Source organism: Lithobates pipiens, unplaced genomic scaffold (genome assembly GCF_037356315.1).
Source record: "Lithobates pipiens isolate NorthernLeopardFrog02 unplaced genomic scaffold, aLitPip1_a1.2 Scaffold_3, whole genome shotgun sequence".
NCBI lineage: Eukaryota > Metazoa > Chordata > Amphibia > Anura > Ranidae > Lithobates > Lithobates pipiens.
In genome coordinates, this window is record NW_027507790.1 from 47,367,741 (window position 1) to 47,386,065 (window position 18,325).

The following is an 18,325-nucleotide window of genomic DNA, read 5'->3' on the forward strand; positions in this document are numbered from 1 at the left end:
GGCTGAGTTTCTCCTCATTAACATACATTTCAGAATTCAAGCCCTGAGATCTTTTAACTTTTCTTAGGACGGACAGTGTTTAAATCTAATTTAAAACTTATAATGAGATCTGCCATTAATAAGTTAATTATAGTAAACATTACCTTTCCACCCCCTTTTTTTAGCAGAAGAAATCTTTTTTCCTATGATGCTGTGTGAATGGGAATTTGTAACAAATATAAAGTAGGTGTTATTTCAATTTGGCTGCACAATTGGAAATACTCTTTAAAAGGGTTGGTTAAATATAAACTGAGCCTATTTGCTTTATATACTGCACAAGTATACAATGTACACAGTGATGCACCTGCTGTACTATGTACACCGCACACCACATCACTCTATAAAATGTGCTGTATGTTCTCCAATGCACGCTCATCCTTTGTATATACTCTGGTGAACAGTATAAACTGTTCCACAAAACATGTCAATGTGATATTATTTAGTGTTTTATTATACTTTACATTGTGAAATTCATTATACATAGCCATTTTTTTTTCTTTAGGGAAATCCAACTGCAGACCTGTATTATAAAACATTCAGTGATCCATTGTACGTAGCAATGTTTAAGATGCTCAGAGATACACTGTATAACATGAAAGGTAAGTGTTTATGCCGACACATTTATTGTTTTATTTATTTATTAATTTTTTTGCAGAAAGGAATATATTTGGGGTTTGTTTAGAATGTTAAGGGGTTATGACGAAGAAGCAAACTACATTTGGATGATTCACCTACAGCAATAAATTAGAGCTCCAAGAACATAAAGAACAAAAATTCATAACAGTCCATAAGTGCATTGTTTACCGCCACGTTTAGTGTCTGCTGTTAATTTTTTTATACTACTACTACTATACTATATACTATACTATATATATACTATACTATACATGCTGACTGTGTGTGGTTTGCACGGGTGTCAAACGTCATTTCATCGTCGGCCGCATCAGCATTACGGTTGCCCTCAAAGGGCCAGTTGTACCTGTAACACTGAATACAGTTATCCAGGGCTTTTTTTTCTCAGACAATAGGTGCAGGAACTCAACCACACTGTGGGTGTCGCCAAATTGCTCTAAAATTGGGAGGATCTTAAAGGAGCAATAAATACGAGAAGTGCGTTATGTGCAGTTTTCAGGGGTGCCCTGTGTACAGAGTGCAGAGTTCAGGGCTGCGCTGTGTACAGAGTACAGGTTTGTGCTATGGGTTCAGCACTCTTTCATAGGCTGTCCACATCTCACTTTCACCTCTCCTTGGCTCTGACCTCTGCATCACTGTCAGGGCTGAAAAAAAAGCCCCGGGTGTGAGGTCCACTTGAATTGGCCTAGCGGGATGGGTTCAACCCACAGGCCTTGTGTTTGACACATGTGCTGTATTGGCTCATCATATACATGAATGCTAAACTAGCATTGCCTCACTGTATTGTAACACTTGAAAACGTTTTAATAAAAATATATTCAAACGTGAAAATTTAAAGGATTATGGTACGTGGCTAGCTAGAGATGGTCTTGAATTCTTCTTGGTTGGCTTCACTGATACCTTGGCTGGAGCGTAGTGTAGTCATCTAGCCCATGCCTGGACAACATGTCCTTAAAGTGGTTGTAAACATCTGAAATGAAAAATAAGCATAGCATATCTTTCTATAGTGTGCACTTGCCCTGAACTAATACACCTAGTATGTTTTCTGTCTGCTGTGTCATTCCTACCCATCAGCACACAGCAAGTGATTGACAACATCCGCTGTGTATGTTTCCCCCTGAGACCTTGTAGGGGGAGTGTGAATTCCCTCCACTCAAGTCTTAGATTACTCTCTGCTCCATGCTGTGCAGTGTGTGACATCAGATCCCTGTTTCTTGAAGCTGAGAAATGCTATGTAAAATGCGTGTTGTAGGAGGCTGTAGAGAAGAGAGGTCTGCTGATAAACAGGTACAATGTATGTAGGATGATTTTTTTAAATCTATGTGTGTAATGTGAGGCTATTCACCACCTAACAGTGGTTAGGGGGTAAGGATTTACAACCACTTTGATATTGTTAAATATGTGTGTTTAAATTCTTCTTTTATTTATAGAATCAGTGTTTATCGAGATAATATTACTAATAAACCTCTTCAACTTTACCTCTTTAGACCTCCCAACCTCATTTGTGAAGGAGATCCATGACTTTGTGCTTGAACAGTTCAACAGTAGCCAATCAGAGCTGCAGAAGATACTTCATGATGTAGAAAAGTTACACAATGAACTGAGCCCTTTGAAGCTCAGGTGTCAAGCAAATGCTGCCTGTGTGGACCTGATGGTATGGGCAGTAAAGGATGAGCAAGGTAAAGCTGTGATGAGCAGTGGAGAAAAATCTGCTCTTCAGTGGTTTGATTCTAATATACATTTTGTTTTTTGCCTTTCACACTAAAGGGGCAGAAAACCTGTGCATCAAACTTTCTGAGAAACTGCAGTCCAAGACATCCAGCAAAGTAATCATAGCTCACATGCCTCTCCTGATCTGCTGCTTACAGGTTGGTTTTTGAGAGTCGAGTTTGCAGGGAGAGCACCTTAATGTCTGAAGGTTGATCTCCATGTGTTTGTTTTGATATGGTAACCATGAAGAAAAATACATATATTACAAATTGCTTTCTTTTACTCAGGGTATGGGGCGCCTTTGTGAGCGTTTCCCTGTAGTTGTTCATTCTGTGACTCCATCTCTCCGTGATTTCTTGGTGATACCATCTCCAGTGCTGGTGAAGCTGTACAAATATCACAGCCAACATCAGACAGGTACTCTTTTAAACTAGTTTTTACTAAAAGGGATTCTGCAAGAGAGGATTTACTCCCCTTCTATACATGCTAGTTGCCTAGTTGTGATGCGGATCATCTGGATTTTATTACTTTTATGCAGGAAAAAAATATGCATGTATTACTTTTTTCCACAGGAGCCTACAAAGTCTTGCACCCATGATCAGTGGATTGCAGGTACAGTTCCAGGCTCCTGCAGACACTTGTTCAGCTCTCTGCCTGTACCCCTTTAGTTGGAGAGCTGGAGAAAGCTTCAGTACAGTACGAGTGAACTCATGGGTGGCAGATGGGACTTGTAGTTTTATTTATGCACTTATCTTTTGCTGAGATTTAAATGTGGCTGTGGAGAATATAACTATTTGTGCGTGTAATATTTTTTGCAGTTTTTGAAAGGTTTATGTATAGGTCCTGTAATTGCAAGGGAATTATTCTATTTTAAAGTATATTTTAATACTTTATTATAGAATAGTATTTTAATATGACTGTACACACATAGCTGATTTTATTTAATTTTTTTAGCTGTTTTATTTTTGTTATGTTCTCTTACAAAGTAAATATGGAAGCTGTTGAAAGTAGTGGTATAATTGGTGTAACTGTCCAGTCTGTGAAGCACATTAGTACAGCATGCTTTACCAACTTTTCCATATTCTTAGGAGGCAATGATATCAAGATTAGCATCACCAATGAGCACTCTGAATCCACAATGAACATTATTCATGGCAAGAAGAGCCAACCATCTATGTATGAACAGCTGCGGGACATTGCTATTGAGAACATATGCAGGTACTAGAGTTTGTAGCTGTGTTACTAAAACAGGTTAGGTTAAGGAGTGTATTGTTTGACATTAGATGAAGAAAGGTGGAGATGATGCCCAACGTAACTGACTTTCAAACCTGAACTAGAAAACTGATGAATGGGTTTGGCAGCTAATGTTTCCTTGAGGGCGACTTCTAAATATGATAGATAGATATTTTTTTATTCAGGTAATTTTTATTGAAAAATGTCAAGTTTGAAAATATGACATTTACCAAGACATATTATTTCTGATTAGTACCAGTTCTATGGCTAGAATGCTTCACTCTCTGGTTTCTTAACAGTAATACTTGTGCTGACAGGAAACATCCATCTGCAGGCTGTCTCTACATCGTCATCAGAATGTGAACTACTATAGCGATGACCTTACTAAACCAACAAAAAGAGACTGGAAAATGTCCAAGATACACTCTGTACGGCAGTATGCAAATCCAAAGCTGCCTTGGCTTAATGCAATAGGGCAGTGAACACAATGTGATATTAAAAGGAAGACTAGCCATGGGAAACCTAAATAAAAATACAGTTTATAATCTAAATATTTTTGTAGGCTAATATCTGTCATATTCATTTTCTCCATCTTTGATTTCAGGTGTCTAAAGGCAGGATTAACCATTGACCCAGTTATTGTGGAAGCTTTCCTGGCTAGTTTATCCAATCGCCTATACATATCGCAGGAGAATGATAAGTATGTTACACTGCTGATGTATAATTTTCAATGTGTAGAGCCACAAATCCTTTGTATGTGTCATAGTAGTGTGTACTAAATAGAAATATTGGGTCTTCAAAATGCTTGTAATAATTATTGTCTAAGTAGATTTAACAACTAGTTTGATTTAAACTAATACTAGAAAGTTAAACAGTTAACACATAAATATAGTTGAGGGCAATGAAGAGGAATACATTTAAAGCTGAACTCAGAGCACTAAATGTATTCAATAGATACAAAGGATATAAATCTATTTTGTGTATACCAAATGTATTTACAAACCCAGATATTATGTAGTGGTAACATCATCACTCTGATGCATATAGTCTTTGCAAAGAGTCTGTGGGTGAGACTGAGTAGGTCCATCCAATGAAGGCTGCTAGTAGAAAACTACAGGGGGCAGCAGATACAAGACCTTTCACCCTGAACAAGGAGAGTGAGCAGCAATGACCTTTTTTACAGGAAACGCCTGCATAGGGGTAATATATAGAAGTTTCAGACTGGATTTCTTGACAGCTCTGGAAAAAATGCACAAAGAACCCCACTGTCAAAGTAAGAATACACATGCCTAGGGTGTGTGGCCAAGATGGAGACCTTAACAAACACATGGGCAAGGAGCTGTGCTACTGTTTCATCCTGTACAATTCTATAATTTTACCTTGCTTTCTCCTACTGGACTTAAAGGGGTAGTAAACAGCACCATTTTTTTTCCTTTTTAAACACTGCAAGGAAAAGGCATAATGTGCTAGTATGCATCGCAATCAAACCATTCGTAGGTTCATAGGTTTTTCCTGTGATTCTAAAAAGACGCAAGAGTCCTTATAGATCAGTGATGGCGAACCTTGGCACCCCAGATGTTTTGGAACTACATTTCCCATGATGCTCAACTACACTGTAGAGTGCATGAGCATCATGGGAAATGTAGTTCAAAAACATCTGGGGTGCCAAGGTTCGCCATCACTGTTATAGATACTCCTGGTGTCCACTTATGTGTTTAGCCTTGTTTTTTTTCCCTCTATACTGCTGCTGAAAGACACTCTCGCCTACTTGCCTGTACTCCTGAGGATTGTACACCCCTAGTTCCTGTTTTCCCAGATTCACATGCTTTTTTGAAGGGCTGTTTTGTCCACTTTTATTTAAAAGATTGTTTACAGAAACACAAAACCACACATGGGTTGTTCAGTATCTCTCTGCCATAAGCGAATACTGCTTTGCGGCTTTCACTTTGCAGCAGCTCTGCTCTGGTCCTCAGGTTTGACCCTTGTCACTTTTCTTCAATCAGAATTCAAACTCCTGTGCACCCATGCATCATCGCTAAATGCTCCCTTGCGGCTACATGGGCTCCTGGGTAGAGTGGAACCCTGAACTGTTGCACACACCTATGCTAAAAGGGCTCTGTACTTCTGCACAAACACTGTGCTGTGGACCTAGGACTTGAGGTGTCATCCTTCCCAAGTCTCTACAAAGCCTCTGGGCACCAAGATCCATGACAAGATTTATTTCAGAGGACCCTACTTGAATTGCAGAGGACACGGAAGAGCCAGTTTCCTGTGTACCATTCACACATCCTGGAAAACACAAAATCAAGGGCGAGCCCTGGTGACGTCACATCATATTCTTCATTCAGCCAAGCTGACTTTCTGAACAGTCCACTCCTGATGGTCTTCACTTGGTTAAACTTATTTGTAGATCTCTATGTCATCTGCCCACCTCTCAACCAATTATAATTTATTCATAAAAATACAAGGCATCCCCTGAATGGGGTTGGTGTGTTAAGACCAAAAAGTGGTTGTAAGGTTGGGATTTTTTAAAATAAAAATAACAAACATATCTATACTTGCCTGCTCTGTGCAAGGGTTTTGCACAGAGCAGCCCGGATCCTCCTCTTCTGGGTTACCCCGCCGGGGGTTCCTCCCCTTCATCGGGTGACCCCACGAAAAAATGCTGCCATGGGGGCACCCTTGCAGGCATGCTCCCGAGTCCTGCTGCTGTGTCCATTGACACAGCCAGCAGGACTTGGCCCCGCCCCTGGCTCCCCTGTCACTGGATTTGATTGACAGGAGCGAAAGGCAATGGCTCCTGCTGCTATCAATCTGTCAAATGAGATGAGTGCCAGTTGCTGGAGCCATCAAAATTTTATATAAAGTGACTTCAGTGCTTAAACCAATTGAACGTTACTGGGTGTAACCTCAAGGCTAAAAGCAATCACTCTGTGATGCCCCTAGTCATCCAGCGATCGCCACACTCTTCACACTGTTTAATCAGCAGCAATAGAAAATAGGTGTATAAACATACAATATAAATAATGATCTAAAACATGTAATAAAAGTGATCATAGTGCATAAATAATAACTTGTGTCTCAAGGCTGGACACCTGCACGGTTTAGGAGATATCCCCTGTATTTGCATGTGCCAACATCGTCGACACATGCACACTGACACAAACTATAGCAAAGGCACATATGTGCTCCGGCCAGTCACCGCGCCGAACCTGCGATACCCAAAAGTAACCCCCGGGAGTAATGCCGGCTGCCGGAGTGGTGTATGGGCACTGCAGTGAGGGCTTTGATTTTAGGTGAGTATTATATAATGAGCTGGTATGCTATGCATACCAGCTCATTATGCCTTTGTCTTGCAGGTCTTAGTGTTTTTTTTTTTTTTTTTAAGTGGGTTTACAACCACTTTAATTTGAGTGCACTGTATCATGTTATGATTTTAGTAAATTCGTTCTAAGTTACTACACTACTAGAGCACTCTTCTTCTTTTATATATATATATATATATATATATATATATATATCCCTTTGAGAGGACATTAGTGGGAACCCCCTAGGAGAAAACAGAGACACAACATATATGAGAGCAGATCATCGGAAACAACTATATAGGACCCCAAGAGGTGACTACACGCCGGTACACCATCCAAGGAACCATAAGCTATGCTGATTTAATACTTACCTGAGGTGAGAGGCTAGAGAGCACAGTGGTGATATGGGAGCAAGATTGTCACCTATATTATGAATAATCACCACTAAGGGTGTAGGGATATTTTGCACTACCTCACAAATATTACTTTTTATAGAAGGACTTGTATTGATGGACATGCACCATTATATTGTTGTTTAGATTTGTGTGTTAGATGTCCAGCCTTGAGACAAGTTATTTATGCACTAGGATCGCTTTTATTACATGTTTTGGATCATTATTTATATTGCTTGTTTATACACCTATTTTCTATTGCAGCTTATTTAACACAGTGTGAGGAGTGTGGCGATCGCTGGATGACTAGGGGAATCACAGAGTGATTGATTTTAGCCTTGAGGTTACACCCAGTAACATTCAGTTGGTTTGTGCACTGAAGTCACTTCATGTTTATTTTGATGGTTATCTATTGGGAGTGATTAACTAGGTTTATGTGCCACAAGAGTTCACGTCACATATTGGTTAGATTGACTGTCAGCGCTTCACTACTCACAAAAAGTATGGGCTTCCCATCACTTTCTGTCCAGATGACAATGATAATGAAGACAGATAGAGAAGTTGAAGCTCCCCTGTGCAGACACAGACAGCAAAAAAACTGGCAGTGGTTCTTACCCTTCTCATCTCTACAACTAGACATTGTATACTGGAGTTCATAACAAATTGTATCAGTTTGTGATAGAAATGCATACAGTATTTGTGTGACAAGCTACCAGTTTGAAGATGAAGTACAAAATGCTTAGAAAAGGGATTTTAAACATAATGTAACAAGATATTAAAGATGTGATTTCAAAGTCGTTAGTCTATAGTCCTTAAAGTTAAACTTTATAAATGAGATCTATGAATACAATAATCCTATTCTGTGTTTACTTGTCCTAGTTAATTCCGCAAAACCGTGTAATCTGTTATTTTTGTTTTAAGTTTATTAGGATCTAAAATCAGTTTCTGCACTAAAAAATTAATCTTTTTTTATTACATTTGTTGCACAATAAAGAGATGTTTGTATTGTGTTTTAGGGAGGCCCATCTGATTCCAGATCACACAATCCGTGCATTGGGGCATATTGCGGTGGCCCTCAGGGATACCCCAAAGGTGATGGAGCCGATCCTTCAGATATTACAGCAGAAGTTCTGCCAGCCACCATCACCACTTGATGTGCTCATCATAGACCAACTGGGGTGTATGGTGATAACTGGCAATGTAAGTTGACAGATTTGCAAAAGAAACAATTAGCTTCTAGACATTTAGACAAACCAACAGTTTGCTCACTATGGTAGTAAAGCTAAAATATGCTTATTTGTTTCCTTATTTTCCGCCAGTCCTACCTGTAATAACCTACACCGATTTCAAGCACAGAAGCAGGTCTGTTTTGACTGCATTAAGGCTTCATGTATATACTGCAGCTGCTAAACTCACGTTTAGTCCAATGATTTGAATGGAAGTCGCATCCAAGTCGGCTTATCATGATCCAACTTGTGGTGCGACTTGTGCTCTGAAGCTCTTGAAGGGGAAGCCGATGCTAAAAAAAAAAAAAAAAAAAAAAGGCTTAGGGTCTCCCTCAGGATCCATACCAGGCCCTTTGAGTCTAGTATGGATCTTGAAAGGGTACTCCACCCCAAAAAAAAAAAAAACAGAGTGGGCCGGTGGGCCCCCCCAAAATCCATACCAGACCCATATTCAAGCAATGCAGGTCAGGAAATGGGACGGGGAGGCGCGGACAAGCGAGCATGCCCTTAACATGGGGGATGTGGGTGCTTTGGGGTTGGGAGGCCATGCCCCGCCACCCCAAAGCACCTTGTCCCCATGTTGACCTTGGCCAGTGGTTGTGGGGGTCTGCGGGCAGGGGACTTATCGGAATCTGGAGGCACCCTTTAAGAAAGGTGGCCCCGATCCCGGCCGCCCATGTGAACGAGTATGGGGTACATTGTACCCATTTACCCCAAAAAAGGCGGTGTAGTGTAAATAAAAACAAGAGACGGTTTTGACAAGTCCTTTATTAAAATTCTTCCTCCGTCTTTCTTTCTTAAAGGGGTTGTAAAGGTTTCATTTTTTTTAAAATAACAAACATAACATACTTACCTCCACTGTGCATTTCGTTTTGCACAGAGTGGCCCGATCCTCATCTTCTGAGGTCCCTCGGCACCTGTCTCGGCTCCTTCCCTGCAAGAGCTAACCCCCCTCTGGGAAGCGCTTTCCCAAGGGGGTTAGCTTGCGGGCACGCTCCCATGTGATACATAGCCACCGAGTGTATCACTCTGCCCCGCCCCCCGGTGCGCCACGTCATTGATTTGATTGAAAGCAGCGGGAGCCAGTGGCTGTGCTGCTATCAATCATCCAATGAAGAGCCCACAAGAGCCGGGGGAAAGCAACGTGGGATAGAGCCCATGGAGATTCGGGGCTCAGGTAAGTAAGACGGGGGCTCGGGGGAGCCGGAGAGTGCAAGGTGTTTTTTTCACCTTCATGCATAGGATGCATAAAGGTGAAAAAACACAAAGCTTCACAACCCCTTTCAGTTTTCTCCACCGCTGGTGTCTTCTTCGCTACAGAACCACTCCTCCTCTGACACTGTTAACACTGTCTTTGTGCCAGCTCTGCTCTCTGCTAGTTCTCATGTAGCCATGGGGCTTGGCTATCTGTGACCTCACTATGAGACCCTGACCTTGTGACAGCATGTGACGTCACAAGGCGTGGGGTATCATGGTGACATCACCGGTTGCCCACGCTCCATATATAAGAACTGGCAGAGAGCGAAGCTGGCACAAAGATGGGAGACGGCGTCGGAGGTGGACTGGGTCGGGGCGGGGAAGACTGGAGGAAGATTTTTAATAAAGGACTTGTCGAAACCATCTCTTGTTTTTATGTACACTACACTGCTTTTTTTGGAGTGAATGGGTAGGGGTACAATGTACGCTATACTCATTCACATGGGGGGGGCGTATCTGGGGGATCTTTAAGAAAGGGGGCTTCCAGATTCCGATAAGCCACCTGCCTGAATACCCCAACAACCACCAGCCAGGGTTGCGTGGATGAGGCCCTGCATGTTGTGGACATGTGGCCTGGTATGGTCCAGGAGGAGGGGAGCCACTCGCTCATCCCATCCCCTTTCCTGTACTGTCGGGCTGCATGATTGGATAAGTGTCTGGTATGGATTTTGAGGGGACCCCGCAATGTTTTAGTTTTTTTGACTGGGGTTTCCCCTCAAAATCCATACCAGACCATTCCAGAAGGGTCTGCTATGGTCATGAGGGGGGTGCCAACCCATGCCTTTTTTTTAAATTTTATTTTGCATTTTGGTGTGGGGTTTCCCTTCAAGATCCTCAGAGCACAAATCACAACACAAGTCAGATCACGATGATCCGACTTTGGATGCGACTTCTATTCAAACCAATTGGCTGAAAGTGAGATCACTAGATGGCTTTCATAGGGGACTATTGATTTTGAATAAAGGAAGAGAAATGAAACGAGCATTAACGCCAATGCAAAAAGCTAATAAAAGCGTGTTTTTAGAGCCACTTATTCCTGGCATTGGTAGTGGCTTAGCAGCTCGTGTTTCCCATGAGACCTAAGACTTAAAGGGGTTGTAAAGGTTCGCATTTTTAAAAATAAAAATAACAAACATGTCATACTTGCCTGCTCTGTGCAAGGGTTTTGCACAGAGCAGCCCCAATCCTCTTCTTCTGGGGTGCCCTGCTAGTGCTCCTGGCCCCTCCTTTTCATTGTGTGCCCCCACAGAGACATTTTCCACGGACAGGTGTGTTCCCGAGTCCTGCTGCTGCATCCATTGACACAGACAGTAGGACTCAACCCCACAATGGGCATCACTGATTGGCATGCATTATTGTTTGGCACTTATTGGCATCCATTAGTACAGTATATTATAATACAATGCTGCCTATCAGTTCCCATCTGTGCCGCCTATCAGTTCCCATCTGTGCCGCCTATCAGTTCCCATCTGTGCCGCCTATCAGTGCCCATGCGTGCCGCCTATCAGTGCCCATGCGTGCCGCCTATCAGTGCCCATCCGTGCCACCTTTCAGTGCCGCCTACCCATGCCCATCTGTGCCGCCTACCCATGCCCATCTGTGCCACCCATCCATGCCCATCCGTGCCACCCATCCATGCCCATCCATGCCACCCATCCATGCCAATCCATGCCAGCTATCAGTGGCAATTTGTGCCACCTATCAGTGCTGCCTATCAGTGCCGCCTATCAGTGTCCATCAATGCCACCTCATCGTGCCCATCAGTGCCGCCTTATCAGTGCCCATCAGTGAAGGAGAAAACTTACTTATTTACAAAGTTTTGAAACTGAAACAAAAAAAAACTTTTTTTTTTCAAAATTTTTGGTATTTTTTTATTTGTTTAGCAAAAAAAAAAACGCAGAGGTGATCAAATACCACCAAAATAAAGCTCTATTTGTGGGGAAAAAAATGATAAAAATTTCATTTGGATACAGTGTAGCATGACCGCGCAATTGTCATTCAAAGTGCGACAGCTCAAAATTGGTCTGGGCAGGAAGGTGTTTAAGTGCCTGGTATTGAAGTGGTTAAAAAAAAAAAAAAAAAAAAAAGTTCAACTGGCTGACAGGTTCACCTTAAGGTTGAAACAGCCACACACAGGAGGACCTTCATTTGATGTAGGCAAAAGGTCTAGTATCTAATTTTTCTCACAGTAATGTCTGGAGGATCCAAGTTAAAATACTGACAAATTTAAATTAATTCTTTCTGAACAGATTTTACATCGATTTCAAAGTGTGTGTTTACACTATAATGAATAATTCCCAGTTAAGAATGAAGAGAATAAACCCAATTAAAGCCTTAAAAAAAAGCATTTTGGCTAATAACCCGACCTCTATCTGTAAAATCTCTTCATTGTAATTTCAACCTTGAATAAAAAGTTATTAACTTTGGCATGAAATTACCTGTTTGTAACCATCAAGTCTCTAATGTTTGTATTTCCAATGTTCTCTGCAGCAATACATTTACCAGGAAGTGTGGAATCTCTTCCAGCAGATTAGTGTGAAAGCCAGCTCAGTAGTCTATTCTGCCACCAAGGATTACAAAGATCATGGCTATAGGTATGTTTACATAATGTCTTTAAATTGCCAAACTGATCCTCATTTGGCATGCATTGTGTGTTCTGTATACCTGACATAATAAAGAAAATGTATTCCTTTGTCAATTATTGAGGGACAAAGCCGAGGGTTATACTGCCTTCTGTGGGACAAATAAACTGTAGGCACATAAGGAACTGAAAGCCAACCTCATTGAGGCTATGACGCCTCTTGATTAACAGCTGCTCAGTGTCTCTTTAACTCGCCATACACGTTACATTTTGGTTATACAGATCTAAGTATGTATTGCAGGGACATGCCTAATTGGATATACATTGCCTAATTGGATATCGATTGGATAGTTTTGTTCCTCGTACATTAATCTAAAGTTGATTGTATGGTCAGAATGTAATGTGTATGGTAACCCTAAGTGTTCCCAGGAGAAATGCATATTTCTTTCCCTTTTGCTAATTGTTTTTCTAGAATTGGTATTTTTTTTTTTTTTTTTTTTTTTTTTTTTTTACAATCAACAGCTGTTGGTAGAGTAATGCCAGATATTGGAAATCCTGAAAGTCTCTCCTGATAGGCAACCAGTTCAGTTAGGCTTAGACAACCCATCTATGTTCCAGTTAGGCTTGCTTACCTGAGGATTCCACGTTTTCACGGCCAGTGCTGCAGCAGCTCTCCTGTCCCCGTCTCCAAAGACTCACTGTTTTGAGTGGTTAAAATGCTTTGCAGGTTGAGGATTTCAATTTTTTTTTGGCCTCTTGTACCAGAGTTGAATATGTGCTATTTGCTACAAAAGTAACTGTCACTAGATGTGGACTGTATGTGGTGAACTTGTTTGGAAATGCCTCCTGTTTATTACTGTCTTGGGCCGCATATGTGTTGGGTTCTTGGCAGCTGGGCACTGTTTATTCCGCAACTGCCATTTGAATCTCCCACTGCTTTTGTCCTTCAGTTGTAACTATGCCAACATTGTACAGTATATCCTCTGGCATTTGAGCCATGTTTTGTCTCGAACCATATTTTTGAATTTCTCACCGCTTTTCCTCTTAGGACGATGCAGTGCTGATTGAACTAGTGCCCGTGTGCCTCCAGCTCTCTCCTTTTCACTCCAGAGGATTGCAGCAAAAGCATTGTGAAAGCAGTTCTTCATTCACAGTGTTCAGCCTCTCCTCCCCTGCAGCCTGCAACCAGAGACACAGTGGATTGTAGCAGATGCAGCCTAGTGGTTTATACGCTGCCTACAGTGACAGAGTTTGCACGCATTAATTCACTGCAGTTCAGCTGGTCTCTGACTATTCCTGGGGAAGTGAGTAGCTTAAAGTGGAGCTTTAGTCAGAAAATTTAGTCTTGCTAGATCACTTCAGGCTGACCCCTTTTGCAAGTATATCTATGTAAAACATTACAAATAAGTGCCTATACTGTTTAAAATCCAGTAACACATTCTCACCCTGCTCTGCACATGCTCAGTTGCTCTACAGTTTTTACATTTTTATGCACCACTGAATCTGTAATGGCCGAGCTGCTGACCGTCTTAAAGCAGAATTAAACCCTCCTATCCTTTACAGCCAAGGAAGCTGCTTCTGTTTGATCTGCAACTGCCATGGTGCTGAACATGTGATCAATTATGACACCAGTCATTTTATGGTTTGACAATCCAGGCATTCCAGGAATGTAACTTTTATTTAAACCGTTAAATTGATGGCTTTAGTTCTCTTTAGGGGCTCTGGGCTTCACCAAATGGCAGCCTCCAGCAAGAAGAAACAGGAGCAATGCTGGAGGAAATTTACAGAATACACTAATTTTGGTAGCATAATTAAATAATGTGGAATGTATGTTCCTTGCTGAACATTTTTGTTATCAAATTTTCCTTAAATGCATTGATTTCTGAGGCTAATGAAAGGGCGGTTTCGCTATGACTGAGTGACTAACCAAGATCTTGTTTGCACTATGTGCAAGGTCAAGCATAGCATGGGAGAAGATTGTGCTTCTTGCACTTATTGCATGTCCTGGGAAACGCCTGTGTCCGTTGGTGCAACGCATTTCTCCCTCTGATTGCAGATATTTAAAATGTAATTTTTCACCTTCTCCAGCAGAATCTGATGCAAAGATGCCTAATCTTTTTGATTCTATTGGGGATCTTCTACGGGATTTGCTGTCAGGTGCTCACTTGCTTAAAGGAAAGAGGGAAGGGGGCTCTCAGTGGATCAAAAGATTCTAGTGTGGTGGTCTCATCCCTAATACATTTTGAACAAAAAAATCCCCCTATATAAATGGGATTATAAGTGACCATCAACACCACACACAAATCAAAACATATTTTATTAACAAATACAGAACAAAAGATACACATAAATGCATTAAAACCAGAGGGACCACTAAGCAAGCAGTGTCCCAATGGTGTAGCAAAATGTTATAAACACATAATTACATAAAAAAAAAAACAACCAATAAATATTAATCATACTCTAAGCTGATGACCCCACACCCGACACGTTTCTAGTTGCTGAAAACTTTCCTCAGGGGTGAAGAGCAAAAAGTTGGGTGGTAAGTTCATAATTCTACAACATAGAAGAACACCATCTTACACAAATTTGCAAAAAATTACATGTGCTAGCATGAATGAGAATGGGGGGAGAGAAAAAAGAAAAGGGATATAAAGTATAAAAGAGATAACCCACCTGAGATATTAAATCAAAGATAGATGTATTGGGACCATTCCATACACATGCCTGTCATGGGTTTGTGTGGCTTTGTCCCAGACTGGTATTTGGCCATGACTACTTCCCTTTCGGTCCACCCTTCCTATGCAAAATGAAAAAAAGATTATAAAGAAACATACAGGTGGCTACCAAAGGATGTCTAAGAGGGTCACCCTGTATAAAAGAGAGCCTACACCCCATAAAATCAACAAAAGAGATCAAAAGGATTCCATAGAGCCACCTCTCAGATTCCTGTCCAAGCTACCACCAAATATTCAAATAGCCCTATACCACCTAGTAGTTTGACCAAAATAGAATGAACTGAACCAATATGATCCAGATATACATAGATCACAGATGGCCCAGCCTCCACCATAGAAAAAAGAGGCCACAGACCAAATTTCAGTCCGCAGTTTTTCTAAAGTATTTTTTCATTATTCCATTTTCGATGATTTGTTGTACAAAGATTGGAAACAACCTGACAAACAAGTGTTGGCCTAAATTGGTCTCTGTTTTTCACTGTAATGAGGATATTGCATTACCTTCTGTTTGTCCAGTTTACACCATGGAGATCGCTCTTCATTGCCTGGATATAGTGAGGGCCAGTAAGGGTTTGTCTGTCGGCCATTACTTCTTTTTGGTAGACGAGTTTCCCTGTTTGTCATTCCAAAATCTCTTAGAAGCTGTTCTCCAGCTCCAGATGCACTGTTTCTAGGTAGCATTGGCAAGTTCATTTGCAACCTATGAGTTCCAAGATAAAGTGCCTCCAGTAGGACCGTGAGTGTTTCTTTGGCTTTTTGTCTTCAGGCTTCTTTTTCTCAGGTTTGTAAAGCTGCAACCCGGTTTTCTATACATACTTTCTCCAAGTTCTACAAAGTGAATATGTCTGCTTCTGCACATGTGTTTTTCTTGTTGGGCTGGTTCACCTGTGTTGTTTACCTATCCTGGCCCCTGAGTTTGGACTGATTCTGGATGTCCCTAGGTTGCTTATTACCAATCTCTGTCCCTCAGTGGGCAAAAGGCAAAATTGGATTTTTGTACTCGCCATAAAAATATCCATTGAGAGACACAGCTCCTTTCCCTTCTATGGTGTCATTCTCTCCTTGGTCTGCTTGCTACAACTGAGTGGGTATGAGGGTTTATAGTCTCAAGGGGTATGGCCTTCAGTTTTCTATAAGACTAGTGTGTATTTCTCCTGTAGACAGCAGCGAAATCCCAAGTTGCTTATTACCAAGCTGTGTCCCTCAATAGACTACAACAAAAAAAACATTTACATTGAGTACAAAAATAAAAAAAATTTAATCTGATATTGTTAAAGCGGTTGTAAAGCCTGAAGGTTTTTTTTTTTTTTTTTTTTTTTTTTTTACCTTCGTGCAGTCTACGCATGAAGGTAAAAACCTTCAGTATGCAACTCCCTCATCATCCAGCATTTAGGTATAGAATGGGCAATGAAAACTGCTTTGAATATGTGCAGGCACTTTACACCTGCTAGCAGCTAAGTTTGACACTTCTTTATCCATTCGGTTTACAGACATTGTTCCTTGGCTGTCATAAACGCACTGGCAAACATTGCGGCCAACATCCAGGGAGAACAGCTGGTGGATGAGCTTTTGATGAACCTATTGGAGCTGTTTGTGCAGTTGGGGCTGGAGGGAAAACGGGCCAGTGAAAGAGCCAGTGAAAAAGGCCCAGCACTAAAGGTGAGTATGAAGATTTGATGAGGGCATTCATGGTATCCATTTATGGCACTATTGATAGTCCTTTTATTTATATTAAGTAATATACATAAAGAACTTGTTTATGAAGTGTAGTAATTTAGGCAGCAGCTTATACTGTCTGCTGAACGTCTGATAAACAAGTTCAACAATTGTGTATGTTTTAGTTTTCAGTTAATACAAAAATTGCTGTAGATCTGCACTAGATAATTTTTGCAGCTGCTGTGCACTGTGTTCTGATACAAAACACTTGAAATATGGTAAAGCAATAGCATATCTGTGATGGAAACGGGAGACTCCAAGAAGGCCAGGTGACACCCTTCACTCTCATGCTCTACTTATCAGACGGAGTGTGACCCCCTAATAAGGGTTGTCAACATGCGCTCTTATTGCAAAGCCAATCCAGCATCTCCGGCAGGCAGGGAGGTCCCTCTCAGAATGGGCCAAAAAAGCTCCAGCAACCAGGCAGCGGCAATGAATTCTTACACAGCTGTTCCAGAACTTCACTGGTTAGTGTGTCCTCTTTGACCAACATTAACTGAAATTAAATGTTTCTGGTAACTGTTGATTAATCCTGCTTGGAGGCATTACAGGGAAAAGTAGCTCTGAATACTATTGGTATTGACTCAAAACATGTTTGTGAGATTTTCATGGATGGCTTAAAGCTCTGAGGGGGCTGCCTGCAATCCCAGGTTGCTGTTACCATTGGCAACTGGGAATCCGTTTTAGTTGTCACGAAAAAAATAAATGGAGCTGCCTGGAATTTTTAAACAAATTATTAAATAAAGACATCAATTGATTTAGCCTAATGTAATGATCTTCCAGTTACATTATCCAACTTCAGCTGATTGTTGATTGAATAGAAATGTCATCTATTTAAAAATCTCAAACCTGGGAAATTAACTGAGCATTTCTGGTAAAAAATGTGCAAACAATAATTACCTTTTAAGAAAACTGCATGCAAAAGTTTACAGTAGATCAGGGATTATAGGAGACTAATCTTTTTTACTCAACAAGCTGTATGCACAGGTACTAGTAGGTGACATAGTCACAAGGATGATATGGCTCAACTGACTCACGAGATAGAGGCTACAACATGGGTGTTCAACCTGTGGCCCTCCAACTGTTGCAGAACTACAAGCATGTTAAAAAGAAACACCAAAACCGCACCTCCACATTGCAATACATTGAAAATTCAGCAAAAACTGCATAAAAAACACACGTGTTGCGTTTTTGATACATTTTTTGAGTCACATGTCCTGTGAAAAACGCACCACAAACATGGTAAAATTACTGAAAAATTACTGCAATAATGCAAATGCGTTTTTACCATGTTTTTGCTACTAATCAGTGTGAAAGTGGCTTTAGGCAGCCTGGTAAATATTGCTGCATTGACTATAAGGAAACTTATTAATAGTGTATTTTTTTATATTTAATAAATAGGTACCTGAATGTGTCGTTAGTCAGTCTCCTGAGGGTCAGCACTGTGAACCGATGAGGAATCTGTTGCATTGCACATTGCTGTTAGTATCCT

General features: G+C 41.0%; 1 protein-coding gene across 2 annotated transcripts in view; it reads left to right on the forward strand.

The window, feature by feature from the left end:
- PI4KA (phosphatidylinositol 4-kinase alpha) overlaps positions 1-18,325 on the forward strand; it is a 193,216-nt gene that overhangs the window by 68,679 nt on the left and 106,212 nt on the right. For both annotated transcript variants that reach the window (XM_077461622.1, XM_077461623.1), the window contains exons 10-18: positions 542-638; positions 2,160-2,351; positions 2,440-2,540; positions 2,670-2,799; positions 3,471-3,600; positions 4,220-4,315; positions 8,332-8,515; positions 12,289-12,392; positions 16,608-16,776. In XM_077461622.1, the coding sequence (XP_077317748.1) occupies positions 542-638; positions 2,160-2,351; positions 2,440-2,540; positions 2,670-2,799; positions 3,471-3,600; positions 4,220-4,315; positions 8,332-8,515; positions 12,289-12,392; positions 16,608-16,776 (1,203 nt within the window). The remainder of the gene's footprint in view (positions 1-541; positions 639-2,159; positions 2,352-2,439; positions 2,541-2,669; positions 2,800-3,470; positions 3,601-4,219; positions 4,316-8,331; positions 8,516-12,288; positions 12,393-16,607; positions 16,777-18,325) is intronic.